Source organism: Rhincodon typus, chromosome 28, assembly GCF_021869965.1.
Source record: "Rhincodon typus isolate 14 chromosome 28, sRhiTyp1.1, whole genome shotgun sequence".
NCBI classification, from domain to species: domain Eukaryota; kingdom Metazoa; phylum Chordata; class Chondrichthyes; order Orectolobiformes; family Rhincodontidae; genus Rhincodon; species Rhincodon typus.
In genome coordinates this window covers 30,053,762-30,071,837 of record NC_063359.1, presented here as the reverse complement: position 1 = coordinate 30,071,837, position 18,076 = coordinate 30,053,762, and the positions used below count along the sequence as shown (strand labels likewise).

The following is an 18,076-nucleotide window of genomic DNA, read 5'->3' as shown; positions in this document are numbered from 1 at the left end:
ATGGCCCTCAAGATCAGTGGCATTGAACCTTCTAGACAGTGACTCCTTTCAAACTTCAAATGTGGACTCATGTTGCATCACTCAATCAGCAACCCATAAGCACATTTGTGAATTCACTGATAACTTTTACAACAAAGCAATATAGTTGTCCAGGTCGCCACAGACCCAGGGACCCAAGGTGCCTGAGCTGTCGGGTTTGCAGCATTGCTGGGTTTCCATAGGTACAAGGGGTCTTCAACTGCATACGTGACAATCAGAGTTCAATCACATTAACCAGCCAGATTCTTGAACAGAAAGAAATTTCACCCTCTCAATATTCAGCTCCTTTGTGATCACAGGTAACAACTCCTGCAGCTGCGTGCCCATTATACAGCGAGCTGTCACGTTGGTTACAATTTGCACAGCTCCCAGGTTCCTCAAATGTTCGCTCCAGGGTTGGCTTGTGGGTGACAAGCAGACATGGCTATTGATCCCAGTGCACAAGCCTCAGACTGATGCTGAACAGTGCTACAACTCTGCTCATACCTTTACTGGGGCCATCACTGAGTAGAAAATTGGTCTTCTGAAGATGAGCTTCTGTTGCCTGGACCACTCAGGAGGAGTACTCCAGTACTTATTGGTCAGGGTCTTAAGGATGGTGACTGTCACTATGCCATGCACAGCAAAGCTCAACAATAAGGCAAGAACTAAGAAGAGGGAAAGATGGAAGCCACCTGTTTCTTCAAATGATGAAGGTGATGAGAAAGCCAATGCTTACGATGAGGATGCTGAAGAAACAGAGCAATTGTGAGACATGGCAGATAGACCATAAGATATAGGAGCAGAATTAGGCTATTTGCCATTTGATCCTGGCTGATATGTTTCTCAACCCTGTTCCCTGCCTTCTCCCTGTAATCTTTGATCTCCTTACTAATCAAAAATCTATCTTTGTCTCAAATACACACAATAACTTGGCCTCCTCAGCCTTCTGTGGCAATGTGTTCCACAGACTAACTACCCTCTGTCTGAAGAAAAATCCTCCTCATTTTACTTTCCTTCACTCTGAGGCCATGTGTCAGGTCCTAGTCTCTCCTACTAGTGGAAATATCTTCTCCATGTCTACACTATCCAGGCTTCTTAGTATTCTGTTAGTTTCAATGAGATCCCACCTCATTTTTCTGAACTTCATTGAGTATAGACCCAGAGATGTCAACTGCTCGTCATATGATAAGCACTTCATTCCTAGATCATTCTTGCAAGTATCATCTGGACTCTCTCCAAGGCCAGCACATCCTTCTTTAGACACAAGGCCCAAAACTGCTCACAATATTCCAAATGTGGTCTGAATAGAGCATTATACAGCTTCAGCAGTACATTTCTGCTCTTGTATTCTAGCCCTCTCAGAATGAATGCTACCATTGCATTTGCCTTCCTAACTGCCAACTGAACCTGCATGTTAACCTTAACAAAATCCTGAACTAGGACCAACAGTAAGCATCCGTAGACGTGCACAGTAAGCACAAACATTCTCAGACCTAGAAGGGGATTAATCTGACATAAGGAGCCTGACCTCCTTGGAGGAGCGAGCTGTTGAGCTGGCAGGAGAGAAACAGGAACGTGCCTGTGCTAAAGGGGAGGTTGAATATTTACAGCCATCTAGTGAAAAACCCTCCAATCTACTTCTCCCAGCTGCAAATCAAGCACCAAACATCTTAATAAAACTTTTGTATGGATGGCAGTACATGACATCAACAAATCTTTATGTTTTTCTTCGTAACCTATAGATTCCACTCCCAAGCCAAGACAAAAAATCAAGAACCTCAGCCCTCAGGCTATTTCCACCAGCCATTTGAACCGCACTAATTGTAAGTTAGTTTGCTCCTTTTTCACCATTAACCTCCTGTTTCGTTTCCTAGCCGGATAGAGGACATCCATAGTGCTTGTTTGTGCTTACTATGCATGTTCTTTTTCTGAAGGATAGAAGCATTAAGAGACATTAGCTTGGATATATGAATACGTTGCTTGCACTTATTGATACAAATAGACATCAATTTACAGAGGCTGTGATTGTCTGTGTATGCTACTAGTAAGAAGAACTTAGTATGGGGGAAGTTAGAAATTAAAAGGTTCTAGTTGAAAGGTGGTTCACTGTAATCAAAAAGTTGATGAAAACCAATAAAGCATAATATGATGAGTGCCCGAGTTACCTTTGAGTGTCCATCCTGGACACACACCAAGACAAACATCAACTGTGCCTGGAGGACCATTAAATCAGGAAAAGACATTCTTTGGTCTACCTGAAACTTGTCGGTTTTCCAGTGTAAAGTGTTGACCTCGACTGACTGTTGTAGACTGGCACATTTCAAGGTCCAGGACTACGTGCTGAAGGACGCACTAAAGTTGAGGCAGCCGCTACCAAGGCTCAGTGGGGAAAGACTGTTGCCTAAGGTCTTCCTATCGAAGTATAACAGAGGTCCATTCAGTCAGACCCTCTCCCAAAATGAACATGAATAGTTTCCTGCTATGTAGAAAATGCCTTGTTTCTGCAACTGTAGTGAAGCTGAGAAACGTCAAAAAATCCAATGTGCTGTTTGTTTTTTGTCTCTGCAAAGACTGTACAGAGCTGATTTAGAACCTTACAGATGATATTTTAAGAATAAAGTATATTTTTGAAATTAAAAAAATCTCAAAGCCATCTTTTGTTATTGTATCTTTATCCTATGAAAACTTTTGGTTGAAAGCCATCAGATGAGTGCATTCTCCTAGTTGTGAACAAAGCTGAGGGAGCTGATGGTGTGATAGTATGTCAGCTGCTATGTGTTGTAGCTCCATTTATGTTTTAAGCGTGATCCCTGGCAGATGTGTGACAGGTAATACGTCTGTGGTGAAAGTAGTTCTACCCTGGTAGTCGCAATAAGTGACAGATGTTGCTTGTAAATGAGACATCTGATGGATATACCTGGCAGCTAACCTGTGTGGGACAGTCCGTTTCTGTGGCAAGTTTACAATACTAACTCTCATTCACTCAGGGACAAGAAACAAGGAGTAGATGGTGGTATATCCCTAGCTCAGCATAGCAGATGATTTGTTCTCTTATGGCACTGGACTTATGGCACTACCCACAAGTCCTGACTTGCGCAGCCATCTCTGTCCAGGCTGTCTTCATCAATCAGGAAGGCCTCTTTTTGCTATCCCAAGGGAAAAGATGTTCCCTTCTCTCCTAAACAAGCTTCAGGAGAAACTTGAGGGAGATGTTTTTCAAGTGTGGCCTTGTGTCAGACATCTCTGGGATGGTTGGAAGATGACCAGAGGTTAAGTGATGCGCCTAGGTTGTTGGGAGTGAAGTGCCTTTTAAATATGGTGTCTGGAAAGTGAGGTCCAGGAGGTCCCAGGCATAGAACTTCATGACTGCCTGCCAATAAAATTTAGTGTTTGATCCATGTAATGAGCTCAGAAGAATGTAATTGCGCAACAAAACCCAACACACCCCCAAACAGAAATACCTTCTGCTTTTAGGCTTGCCTTCACACTTAATCTCAAAAAACAGAATTCCACACATAAATAACTCCACAGAGGCCGGTATCCTGTCACCAAGTCACCCTTTATTTATACATGCATAACACTTCGCACTGACTCAGTTAGCACAGATCCAACTCTCAGAGTGATCTGAACCTCTGACACTCCTGTTTATATCTATCAGCCAGAGCTCCCTGATTAGACCAGGTTAACAGCCCCAATCAGTGAACTCATATTCCATAAGGTTCACCTGGCTGACCTCATTACAATCACTGCACGCCCAATGTGTAGAGTTCACTTTACTGCAATTCAGCAGTGTTTTATTTGCACTTTCTTCGATTTAGGCTGTCTTATTCTCCACTCAGAATGTGATCTCCTTTATGTTGGCAAGACCAAATGCAAACTGGGTGACCACTTTGCAGAACACGTCCGTTCAGTCCGTAAGAAGGACCCCAACCTTCCAGTTGCTTCCAATTTCAATAAACCATCTTGCTCTCATGCTAACATTTCTGTCCTGGGCCTGCTGCAATGTTCCAATGAAGAATAATGCAAGTTTGAGGGACAACACCCCATTTTCTGCTTAGGCACTTTACAGTCTCAAGGAATCAATATTGAAATCCACTTTTTCCCACAAATTTAGAGCCTGACTGTATGATATCTGTCCCACATTTTTCTTACTTTCCTACATTTTGTTACACTCCATTCCCCCATCCCACACACAGCCTTGTCTTATTTGTGCTTTGCTTACTTTGCTCTCAGTAGAGAGGACCCATTCTCTCCTTTTCACAACTTAATTTACATCCATTTTACATCTCTTTTTTTCTCTTTCAGCACCATTAACAACTCCTTTGTCTTTTGCACTGGGCCTATTTACCATTTCACCCACGACCATCTCTGTCAAAACTAATTTTCCCACTCCTTTCAGTTCTGAAGAAGAGTTACACAGAACTCGAAATGCTAGCTCTACTCGAAATGCTAGCTCTGTTTCTCTCTCTGCAGATGCTGCCAGACCTGATGAGTTTCTCCAGAAGTTTTTGGAATTTGTTTCAGAGTTCCAGCATCAGCAGTATTTTGCTTTTATTTTAATGGAGAATCCAGTTGTTGGCTGGGAATAGTGTTATTTTAACAATAATTCGGGAGAAAAATGTGGAATTAAAGCTCTTTTTCTAGGGTGCAATGATCTGATGATTTTGTTCTATTTTTAAGTGCAATTTTTAAGACTTTGTTTTTAGTTAATATTCTTATCCATGATAACTTACCAACATGTTCTGGCGCAATTCCCATTTCTTGTAATGCAAGTGCCTGTTCTCTAGTTTTTGGGAAACCCACTAGGATCCAACCCTGAGACAAAAAACAACCAAGGGGCACATTGTTACAATTAGCGATATGAAAGGGAAGTATGCAGTGTTAGAATTTACTACATAGGATAATATCAAATATACCATATAGTTTTGTTAATAGCACTAGTTTAGCTTCATAATTAAGAAATTGGTAACTTTCCAACTCTACACATAGCATCCACATCCAGAGCTCCCTACACATAAGGCCTGATTTTTAACTCTATGAATGATAGGCTTTGAGTAAGTTTAAGCTTCACTCATAGTAGGATCTTAACCTCAAATTCAGAAAAATATTATGCTCCTACATTGCCCACCATCTAAGTGGTTACACGTAAATAGCCTTTAAAATAAGTTCCATGAAATCTCTCCAATCCCAGCATTGGTATTCAAGGAAATCCAAGAATATATATAAATCCAAGAATAAACCAAAATTTAACTTCTATTTATATTACAACTAACATTGATTTTTCCAAGATTGAGTGAATGGCATTGTTTCAGAAATTTTTCAAGAAATTTTTTGGTTACAAAGAACATTTACTCAATGCTTTCTGAAGGAAATAAAGTGAAATAGAATTTGCTGCTTTTGTTGAGGGCATTTTTCATGCGTTCACTGCTTCATTAAAATGTTTTTAAATCTTCAGTCTCACTTGATAATCACCATTTTTCCCCAACAATTATCTTTGATTGCTCTGTAAAGGTCGTATGTGTTTCATAGTGTCATACAGCATAGAAATAGACCCTTTGGTCAATTCATCGATGCCTACCATGTTTCCCCGAACTAAACTAGTCCCAGTTGCCTGCATTTGGCCGATATCTCTCTAAACCTTCCCTATTCATGTACCTGTCCAAATGTCTTTTAAATGTTGTAACTGTACCTGCCCATACCACTTCCTCTGGCAGTTCATTCCATATAAGCACCACCCTCTGTGTGAAAAAGTTGCCCCTCAGGTCCCTTTTAAATCTTTTCCCTCTCACCTTAAACCAATGCCCTCTAGTTTTGAACTCCCCACACTGGAAAAAAGACCTTTGCTATTCACCTTATCTATGCCCCTCAAGATTTTATAAACCTCTACAAGATCCACCCTTCAACCTCCTACACTCCAGGGAGAAAGGTTCCAGCCTATCCAGCCTCTCTTGCCTCCCGATTCACTGGATAACTCTCCTATTGATTTTTTTTTCTTCTCCTTTGCCCTTCTCAGAGCATTGATTAAAGTGATGAACAGTGTTGGAGGGTTTATGTTCTCTGCAATTATATAGACTGCACAATCGTTAACCATCTCCATTCTCTTGTGTGATTTTATTTCTACATGACTAAATACAGGTAACACATCTACAGGAATAGCTTTTCATCCCAACACTGCATGATACCTCTGAAGTCTTTGGTCGCTTCCGTTTCCTTGTCTCCACAGGGTCACCTCTAAATTGTATGCCAATGATATCTCCGCTTATCTCTACCACTTCCATTGATTGCTCCATGGTGTTAGACTTCCTGTCCATTAACAAATCTCTGTTCAATGAATACCAGGCTATTAGTTTCAATCCTCATCATAGTCTCCGTTCTTGCTGCAGACTCTCACCCATTAAAAGGGTGAGCCACATATTCCAAAACTTTGGCATCCTATTCAACTCCAAACTAAGCTTTAAGGTCCACATCTTGTCCATTAGCAGGAGCTTTTAGCTCCACCTCCACAAATAATTGCCTCCATCTACAGCTCAACCCCTTTGACACTGAAACTTCATTGTCTGTCATCTCTAGACTTATTCCTCAAGGTGTTTTTCACTTCACATTCTTTCCAGATTATAAAATGAGTCATATTAATTATTGCATTATGTAGATATAATAAAATGGAATTACTAGTTTTATTCCATGACATCATAGGATTGTGTGATCTTACTTGAACATATTCTTGTGCACTTTTCTTTTAACTGTGTATTTTTAAATGATCCTGCACAGTAAACCCACTAGTTTTAGAAACTAAAACTTCACATCTGACTGAATTTGGAAATTCTTTAAATTACATTGTACAATGTTCTAGTTTAACTGCTCATTTTTAAACATTTTTATTCCATACATCATCTGTGAGGATATATTATGAGTATGATATGGATATAATTGCGTTGGGCATTAGCTAGTTCACTTGGCTGGATGGCTGGTTTGCATTGAGGTGTAGCGTCCCTCAGGTTACACTACCACCATTCATCTCTCTCTGATGAGAAAGAAGCCTAATGGTCCAGCAGGACTATGGCGAATTTATCTTTAATGACTATATATTTGTGCCGCCCGCTCAAACTCATACGGTAATTATACCTGTCATTAATCATTGATAATCAATTAGGAGAAATTAGAGATCTGCAAATAGAATCTATAAATTTTCAGATAGAATCCAGCAAAGATTTTTCAAGTTCCAGAACTAAGTATTATTTTACAAAAAAATTATAGCTCACAATCACTTTTCCATCAGTCTTATTTTTCGCAGACTTGGTGCAAGATTGAGATTGCAGAATGTATAAGAAATTTACTATGGTGAATCAGTCTAATAATGCAAAAAGATAAAAATGTTCCACAAGATGTTAATAGAATAAAGCAAAGGAATGAGAATTAACACAACAATAAAAATCAGCAAAAAAGCACAGGCTCGTTAGTTACAAATGAGAGCATCTTGCTAATGGAATACTCACTCTTAGGACTGCTTGCTGTAACAGAGCTGAAAATAGTCATTTCCCAAATGCCCTTGTTAAAGTAAATGTAAATGTATTACCAGACTTCACTCTCTGAAAATCCACATTTATAGATATAAATATTATCTCAAGAGCACTCTTTATTAAAATTGCAATGCGTTTTGAATTCCAGAGTAGTGACAAGCTTTTTCACAATATTGAGGACAGTATTGATGGAATAAGAATTCAAAGAAACTTACAGATTCCATTTAACCAACATAGCTCTCTATGAAAACTAGTCACGTATCATCCGAATGCATTTCATACAAAATAAACTTTTTACTCAAGGTATACTTCATCTTGTAACACTTAAGACTCTTTTCTTTGAATACTGTTAATAAAATATAAAGGTTGAAAAATTTGAAGAAGCAATTATATTGTATTTATTCATAAATGATAAAAGGTAGCTCTGTATTTATCCTGAGTATCTTCTTCTATATAGAACTAGACAATTCAATAAATGCCATATAGCATCCCCAAAAGGATAAAAATTATTTTATAAATGAATAGGTGAGCCAGAACTCAAAGTTTTCATCCAATCTTTTTGAAATATTGCCTTAATATGGAGCTTCTAAAGTTACATTCCAAATCTGATCATGTACATATTAGTCTTGGGTTTTAAAACCTACTTAAACTTTACAGAAAGGATTTTAAAATTGTTTTGGAAAATATTCTGTCATAATAAAGTAGAAGATGTTGACAGCCTCTCAGATAGCACAATCTGATTAAAAACAGAAGTGTTAAAGTGGTTATAATCAAATTGCAGGATAAGCTTTCAATTCAGATTCCCATGAGCTCCTGGGGTCTTGGGATTTTTTGATACCATCAATTTCCTGTATTTATAGTGTTTCTGTTGCTGGAGACAAAGCATTTTTTATTGTAGTTATGGGTAGAATTTCAGTTGGTGGGTTAATAGATGGTGACATTTGTAAAATCCAGCAAATCGCCTGCCTGAACCTATTTGACTGTCTGCAACCTGTATGCCATACTGTGGGGCACAGTGAAGGCACTAGGTCAATTAATGGCTACGCCCCACATCAGCTGCTCTTTTCCTGTGGCAGGGAGGAGGAATATGCCCTGCAGCTTTCAATGCATGGGCTAGCGACGGGCAAGTGGGGTGGGGATAGTTCTTTTGGGAGCCCCTGTACCCAGCAGGCGCACTCCCTCTCCCCAGGTCATACTTATTTTAACACACACGCCAGCTTCTCAAACCTGGCTCCCAATACTTTCATGTGTCTGACTGGGGCTAGCTAGCCAAGTCCTGTTGATACTCCAGACTTACCTTCAGTCCGACCTCCAGTATGTCCTCTTCTTTGGATTTTCCTGTAGTCCCAGCCTTGGCTACTGTTCAAACTTGGGACTACAAAACTTCTCTCTCTAAGGAGGGTCTTCCTTCCACATGGAGGAAGTCTCAGCCTTAGCCAATTAACACCCTGCTGTACATTTGACGGCTGTGGGGCAGCTAGTAATGGAAGGGATGTGTTGCCTGCCAACCCTTCAGGATGACGGGTGAAGAAACCAAGTCATTCAAAAAATCCTGCTCTGCACTCCATTTTCCTTTGGATAACTGACAATGCTTTGATCATGTTTTCAGAATGTTTTCAGCTAATTCCCAAACAGAAAAGTTAGGCACCTATCTATGAGTATAAATTCACTTCTGTAATGATTTAACAGAGTACAAATTAAGCAAGATTAATACTTGAAATCATGGGCACAATCTTCCCAGACACTGAGATTGACAGAAAGGTGCTTCTCAACGTCGAAAGCAAAAAGATCCATTTTCTTGCCAAATGTTTAATGCCGAAACAAAAGTCAAGCTGGTGAGAAATGAGAGGCATACTTGTATTAGCATGCATTTACATCTCATTATTAATTAATCTCACCTCATGTATACGCAATTTCCCATTCTCACACCTGCTGGATAAAAATCAGGCATCGACAATTCTCAACATGAAAGTCAGTGGTTACCTGGTGGTTCCAACTTGCTGCTTGCTCCCCTGGCCCTCCACCTTGGACATCAGTGACCAACATCTTAGGGCATGTTGCATGGGTAGTGACAGCAGGCACCTGCCATTCCTGAATATTGGCATCTGACACATACCAGCCTCCCTGCACTCTTGTGACACATCTCTGATCCACTCACAAGACAGTTCTACACTTCTGTGCTGCATTTTGGAGCACACTGGCACACATCTTTTACAGCAAGCTTATGAGGTGATCCTCCTTTAATGTTGCTTAATTTCACCTTGATCTTTGCCAAATAAATTCTTCTCTGTCTGGTCTAAGTGCAAGCAACTTTGAAGGAAAGGTTGTGCAGAATGCAGCAATCAACCATGATGCAGGAAAATCATTGTAAGGAAATGTCATTGGAAACTTTAAGGGGGCCAGACATCTGAACCTGTAATCCTGTAGTGCACTCGATAATTGTCCTGGTGGTCTTGTGATTTTGATTATGCCAACATTGTTCATACAGCATGGTGTTTTGGAGAATATCATAAGCAAGTGTGCAGTGGATATCCCTCGTGTTCCAGCATCTACTCTGTGACAATAGTAAAGCGTCAAATATTGGGCTTATGGGTCTATGTTGCAAAATAAAAACAATATGATGGCTGCTTGGATAGCTTGCATAAATGTGTTTCTGTTTTGAGAAAAGCTAGGGTGTTGGAATTTCCTTACGGCAAATTCTGCAGGCTGGTGCTCTAGTTCCATGATGTCAATATGTTGGTAGCCAATAACTCCATGCAAGTAGAATGATATTTATTCCAAGGGGAATGGAATATAGAAAGCAGTGTGACTCAATGCAAGTAGAATGCTGTTTATTCCAAGGGGAATGGAATATAGAAAGTAATGTTGTGCTTTAACTTTGTATAGCATTGGTGAGGCCACATTTGGAGTATCATGTACAGTTTTGGTTCCGTCATTTAAGAAAAGATGTAATTTTTAAAATTAATTCATGGGACATGAGTGCCGCTGGCTGGCCACCATTTATTGCCCATCCCTAGCTGCTCTTGAAAAGGTGGAAGTCTGCTGCCTTCTCGAACTGCTGCAGGCCATGTGCTGTAGGTTGACCCAGCGACAGTAAAGGAACAGTGATATATTTCCAATTCAGAATGGTGACAGGCTTGGAGGGGAACTTGCCCGTGGTGGTGTTCCCATGTATCTAGTGCCCTTGTCCTTCTAGATGGAAATGGTCATGGGTTTTAAAGGTGCTGTCTAAGGATTTTTGGTGAATTTCTGCATTACATTTTGTAGATTGTACACACTGCTGCTTCTGAGTATTGGTGGTAGAAGGCATGGATGTTTGTGGATGTGGTGCAAATCAAGAGGGCTGCTTTGTTGTGGATGGTGTCAAGCTTCTTGAGTGTTGTTAGAGGTTCACTCATCCAGGTAAGTGAGGAGTATTCCATCACACTCCTGACTTTTGCCTTGTGGATGGTGGACAGGCTTTGGGAAGGCAGAAGGTGGTTACTTGCCGCAGTATTCCTAGACTCTGACCTGCTCTTGTAGCCACAGTATTTATGTGGTGAGTCCAGTTGAATTTCTGGTCAATGGTAATACCAAAGATGTTGACAGTGGAGGATTCAGTGGTCATTGCCTGGCATTTGTATCGTGTGATTGTTACTTGCGACTTGTCAGTCCAAGCCAGGTCATTGTCCAGATCTTGTTGCATTTGAACATGGATTGCTTCAGTACCTGAGGTGGTGTGAATGGTGCTGAACATTGTGCAATCATTGGTGAACATCCCCAATTCTGGCCTTATGATGGAGGGAAGATCATTGATGAAGTAACTGAAGATGATTAAGCCTAGGACATTACCCTAAGATACTTCTGCAGAGATGTCCTAGATCTGAGATAACTGACCTCCAACATGCCAGTTATGACTCCAACCAGCCGAGAGTGTGTCCCCAGTCCCAGTTTTGCTAGGGATCCCTGATACCATACACGATCAAATGTGGCCTTGATGTCAAGGGCTGTCACTCTCCCCTCACCTCTGGAATTCAGCCCTTTGTCCATGTTTGAACCAAGGCTGTAATGAGGTCAGGAGCCCTCCCAACCTGGGCATTACTAAGCAGGTTATTGCTGAGTAGATGTTGCTTGATAGCTCTGCTGATGACATCTTCCATCACATTACTGATGATTGAGAGTAGACTGATGGGGCGGTAATTGGTCGGGTTGGATTTGTCCTGTGTTTTGAGTACAGGATATTCCTGGGCAATTTTCCAAATTGTCAGGTAGATGCGAATGTTGTAACCATACTGGAGCTTGGCTAGGGGAGCGGCAAGTTCTGGAGCACAAACTTACAGTCCTATTGCTGGAATATTGTCAGGGCCCATTGCAGTATTCAGTGCCTCCATTCATTTCTTGATATCACATGGAGTCAATCAAATTGGCTCAAGATTGGTATTCTTGATACAGGGGACCACAGCAGGAGGTTGAGATGGATCATCTACTTGGCTCTTTTGTCTGAAGACTGCTGTGAATGCTTCAACCTTACACTTTGCACTAATGTGTTGGGCTATTCCATCATTGAGATTGGGGATATTTGTGGAGCCTCCTCCTCCAGTGAGTTGTTTAATTGCCCACCATTCACAACTAGATGGAGCAGGACTGCAGAGCTTAAATCTGATTCATTAGTTGTGAGATTGGTTAGCTCTGTCTGTTACTTGATGCCTATGCTGTTTGGTATGCCGTCCTGTTTGGTAGCCTCACCAGGTTGACATCTCATTTTTAGGTATGCCTGGTGCTGCTTCTAGCATGCCCTCTTGCACTCTCTGTTGAACCAGGGTTGATCCCCTGCCTTGATGGTAATTGTTGATTGGTGGAATGTTGGGCCATGATGTTGCACATTGTGTTGGAAGAGCTATGCTACAAGAGTTCAGAGACAGTTCAGTCGATGATACCTGGGATGGGTGGCGCTTATCTTGTGACAAAAGGTTGGACAGGCGGGGCCTATATCTAATGGAGTTTTAGAAGAATGAGAAGTAGTGTTATTGAAGCTTATAGGATTCTGAGGTGACTTGACAGGGCAAATGCTTAGCAGATGTTTCCCCTTGTAGAAAAGACTTGAACAAGGGGGCCATCATTTAAAATGAGGAGGAATTTCTTTCTCAGAGGTGATGAGTCTTTGATAATCTCTTCCCCAGAGAGCTGTGGAGGCAAGGTTGTTGAATACTTTTCAGGCAGATGTAGATCAAGGGAGCCAAGGTGGGAATGTGGAGTTGAGGCAACAATCAGATCAGTTATGATCTTATTGAATGATGGAGCAGGCAAGAGGGGTCCAAATGATGCATTCCTGCTCCAAATTCATATGTTCCCAAACCTCTAACACATGGAAAACCACCCACTGCTGCAAATCATCTAATTTCCACTGTTAAGACTGGTGCATAAGATAATGTGATAACACGGTGTGGAGCTGGATGAACACAGCAGGCCAAGCAGCATCAGAGGAGCAGGAAAGCTGACATTTTGGGTCGAGATCCTTCCTACTATCTCCATAAGATAATGTGCCCTGGTTACTCCTGGAAAACAGGACATTGCTAATCTGCTTAATTCAACCATGTACTGTGGACTGTGACATGCAAGGGATGTACTTATTGGCTTTATTGGCGATTTGAGCACTGGGCAGGACTCCTGTGTTTTTGTGTTAAAATGGCACTGCAGTCTTACATCATAGGACTCAAGTTGCAACTAGTCCTGAGCTCCCTGGCTGTGGCAGGCACCTCAGCCAATCCGAAAAAAAAGCATATAAATTGGTGGCTAGTAGTAAATTCTCTCCAACAATTTAAAACCACCTATGCAATACCTGACAGGTAATTGGTGTCAGAATCATGCCCAATACATTAAAGTAAATGCCTCTGTTGTGATTATTCTACAGTTACTTCACTGCATTCTGTAACATGAATATAAAATGTATTTTCATTGTCATCCAATATCACTACAATGCATTACATATAAAGTAAGGAGAAAAATCTTTAAATGCAAGGTTTATAGTTGTGCAATAATTGTTGTCAACTATAGTTGATAATAAACTGAACAATACTGGAGAAAATCTCCAGCTTGTTTAGCCAAGGTTAATTGGCATTCAGATCATCCTTTCCTTACCTCCAGCGAGTTGGTTCTTTTTATCAGACATCAAAAGCCTGTGTATTCTGAGCTCCTTAAGCACAGCACTGATCTATGGACAGAACATCTGCATGTGCACAGGAACTGAGGAGGGACAGACAACTGAGCAGATGTCACAGGGAAAAGAGCTATCCTGGGAGTCAAATGGACGAGGATAAAACACACAGACTTGACCTAGCTCAATGTTAGACAACAATGTATAAAAGTTCATCCTAACTAGATTTCACACCTGACTGCACAAACACAAATTTAGTTATCAGGGGTTAATTGCATACCAGAAATAAAAAGCAAACCAGACAGACTCTATTAAAAAGGAATTATAATTACAAGGCATTTACACATGATGAGTGTCTGTGGCCAGTTCTATAATACTCTTGGTAAAAGCTACATACTTATTTGGAGCAAAAACAAAACTAAAAATCACATCAGTGATTCTATGTTTACACCATGCAGAGAAATAAAATATCAGAAAAGTACAGTCAAGGAGGGTAAAATTGAAACATCTGAAACATAGATCAATACGATTATGAATTTAATAATTAATTCAGAAGAGTTACAAGGCATTAGAGTCCTAATCCTCATGTCACAGAGTGAGATGATTATTGGTCCAATTCCCACTCTGCTCAGTCTTCAATGTGAATTATACCAGCCGGGACATATCAAGTGCAGCCTGTTAATTTTCCTGCCAGGAAAAGAAAGATCAGAAGACAGTTTGGTTGGTTACATGGGGACACTTGTGGTTGTGTGGCAGTAGGTTATTTGTCCTTTCTATCAGAAACATAGGCATAAAGGCTAGACAAAGTAGGAAACAGGTACTAATTTTCTATGAAAGATTAGTTATAAAGATCAAAGGTGTATGAAAATATAACATAATGTTAACATTTTCTTGGATATAATTGTGTATACAATTAAATACTGTAAATATTTTCTGAATACTTTTTTCAAACACATTCAATAATTTGTATATGAAGTTTTATCTGCATTAGATTAGTAACAACATAAACCCATTTGCTACCGAAGTTTAAATATATCTAATCACTTCTTGCATTGAACAGCAAGTACCAAATGCACTATTTATTTTTAATCTTCTCAATATTGGAAATTTATTCTATAACTTCCAAAATACATTTTATTAAAAATTTACAATACTCACATGCAGAAATCTATTGTAAAAAAGGATGTAGTGACATACAGAAATCAGAACACTACTTCATCCTCTTTTTTTTAGTAAAATTTAGGTACAGAAGGTATGGTTAATACACAATGTAGACAGTGGAGGTTTTTAACAGAAAAAAAATTGCCGTCATATAAGCACCTTTAATTTAAGCTTCCAAGGTACTTCATTGAAATGTTATCAGAACGAACATAATATCAAACCTCAGAGGGAAATATTAAGACAGGTGACCAAAAGCTTGACCAAAGAGAGACCTTTTAAGGAGCTTCTTAAAGGAAAAGGGAAAGGTTTAGGGAGAGAATTCCAGTGCTTGGGTCAGCTACTGATAGTGGAACAAATGAAACACAAGATGCACAAGAGACCAGAATTAAAGGAAGCTAGTGTGGGTTGTGAAACTAGTTATAGAGCTAGGGAGAGGCAAGGCCATGGCGGGATTTGAACACAAAAGGACAGAATCTTAAATTTGAAGTGCTGCTTGACTGGGCAGCAATACAGGCCAGAGAACACAAGGATGATGGGAAATAGAAGACTTGGTTCAGGTTAGGATGCAAGCAGTTGAGTTTTGGATGAGTCAGAGAGCATAGAAGGTGGAAAGCCAGCAGGAAAACATTGGAATTATAGAGTTTGGAGGTAGTAACATGGATGGATGGGGATTTTAGTAGCAGATGGAATGGAGTAGGGTCAGAAAGGGACAATATGAAGAAAGGACTTCTTTAAAGACTCTAACCACTGGAGAGTTTGCCCCCTGATACCCAATGATTCCAGTTTTGCTAGGGATCCTTGATGCCACACTTGGTCGAATGCAGCCTTGATGTCAAGGGCTGTCACTCTCACTTCACCTCTGGAATTCAGCTCTTTTATCCATGTTTGAAACAAAGCTGTAATGAGATCAGGAACTGAGTGGCCCTGGCTGAATCCAAACTGGGCATCACTGAGCAGGTTATTACTGAGCAGGTGCTGCTTGATAACACTGCTGATGGTACCTTCCACCACTTTACTGATAATCGACAATAGACTGATGGGGCGGTAATTGGCTGGGTTGGATTTGTTCTGCTTTTTATGTACAGGACATACTTGGGCACTTTGCCACATTGTTGGGTAGATGCCATTGTTGTAACTGTACTGGAACAGCTTGGCTAGGGGGAGCAGCAAGTTCTGGAGCACAAGTCTTCAGTACTATTACCGGAATGTTGTCAGGGCCCATAGCCTTTGCAGTATCCAGTGCCGCCAACTATTCTATGAGAAATCCTAGCAAAGAAGGTAAAAGCAAATGTGATCCAAACTGGCTTAGTGATAGGAAACAGAGGGTGGTGATAGCGGGCTATTTCTTGGACTTTTTAAAAATGTACTCATTCATGGGATAAGGGTGTCGGTGGCTAGGCCAGCTTTTATTGCCCATCCCTAATTGCCCCAAAGGGCAGTTGAGAATCAACCATGTTGCTGAGTCTGGAGTCACATGTAGGTTAGACCAGGTAAGGATGACAATTTCCTTCCCTAAAGTACATTAGGAACCAGATGGGTTTTTCCAACAATTGACAATGGTTTCATGGCCGTCATCAGACTCTTAATTCCAGATTTTTATCAAATTCAAATTACACCATCTGCTGTGGCAAGATTCAAGCTCAGCTTCCCAGAGTCTCTGGATTGGCAGTCCAGTGATAACACCACTAAGCCATCACCTCCCCTACTCGAGATAGTAGGAACTGCAGATGCTGGAGAATCTGAGATAACAAAGAGCTGGATGGACACAGCAGGCCAAGCAGCATCATAAGAGCAGGAAGGCTGACGTTTCGGGCCTAGACCCTTGGTGCATCTGTAAAAGCTGGTGAGGGTCCTTATGGACATGCCAAATTTCTTAAGTCGCCTGAGGAAGAACAGGCATTGTTGTGCCTTCTTGATTATCGCACCTACATGGGAAGTCCAGGACAAGTTGTCAGTTATCATCACTCCTAGGAACTTGACGCTCTCAACCTTCTCAAGCTCCACTCCGTTGATGTAGATGGGAGCATGTTCTCCTCCTTTCTTTCTGAAGTCAATGATCAGTTCTTCAGATTTGTCGACATTGAGAGAGAGGCTGTTATCACTGCACCATGACACCAAGCCCTCTATCTTCCTTCTGTATTCTAACTGATTGTTATTCAAGATCCGCCCTACCACAGTGGTGTGGTAAGCAAACTGTATGTGGATGACGTGAAGATGGCCGAGTGGTTGACAATGAGAAAGAAGGTCTTGGGTTACAGAAAAATAGTTCAGATCGGCAGATGGAATAAAAACCCTGATAAATGTGAGTTGATGCACTGTAGAAGTAATAAGACGACGGAGTATTCAATGAATGGTAGGACACCAGGAAGCTTAGAGGAACAGACAGAACTTGGGGTGCTTGTTCATAGATCCCTGAAGGCAGCAGGTTAAAAGGGTGGCTAGGAAAGCATATGGGACACTTGCTTTTATCAGTCTTGGCAGACTATAAGAGCAGGGCGGATACATTGAAGCAGTATAAAACTTTAGTGAGGCCACACCTGAAGTAGTGTGTGCAGTTCTTGTTATTGCACTGGAGCGGGACGCACAGGAAATTCAACAGGATGTTGACTGGGATGGAGCAGTTTAGCTACAAAGAGAGGCTGGATAAGCTTGGGTTATTTTCTTTAGAGCAGAGAAGGCTGAGGGGACCTGATTGAGAATCATGGATAGGGTGGATGGAAAGCAGCTGCTCCCCTTAGTTGAAAAGTCAATAACAAGGGACATAATTTTAAAGTGAAAGGCTGGAGGTTTAGAGGGGATGTGAGGAAACATTTTTTTCACCCAGAGGTTGGTGGGAATCTGGAATGCACTGCCTGGGAGGGTAGTTGATGCAGGAAACCTCACAATCTTTAAAAAGAATATGAATGAAGACTTGAAATGTCATAACATTCAAGGCTATGGGCCAAGTCCTGGAAAGAGGGATGAGTGTAGATTTAGAAGTTTGTGTCAGAGTCGACTTGATAGATCAAAGGGCTTCTTCTGTGCTGTATAACTCTATATTAAATTCAAGCTTTTCTTTAAATTGACTGCAACCCTTTGCCTACTTTGCAATAGTGACTACTTTGGAAGTACTTTAGTGAGACTGAAGCACTTTGGATGTTCTGAGCTAATGAATGTGCTATTTGAGTGCAGGTTCTCTATGCTATTACTCAGTATTCTATTCCTAGTAATTTGGATTTATTTTTAAAATTCATTTACAAGATGT

At 40.8% G+C, this 18,076-nt stretch overlaps 1 protein-coding gene across 1 annotated transcript in view; it reads right to left on the bottom strand.

Moving 5' to 3' along the window:
• The window catches only part of ak8 (adenylate kinase 8), a 73,818-nt gene that overhangs the window by 12,862 nt on the left and 42,880 nt on the right, over positions 1 to 18,076 (bottom strand). Inside the window, exon 6 of the mRNA XM_048613385.1 lies at positions 4,755 to 4,836. Within this exon, the coding sequence (XP_048469342.1) occupies positions 4,755 to 4,836 (82 nt within the window). The remainder of the gene's footprint in view (positions 1 to 4,754; positions 4,837 to 18,076) is intronic.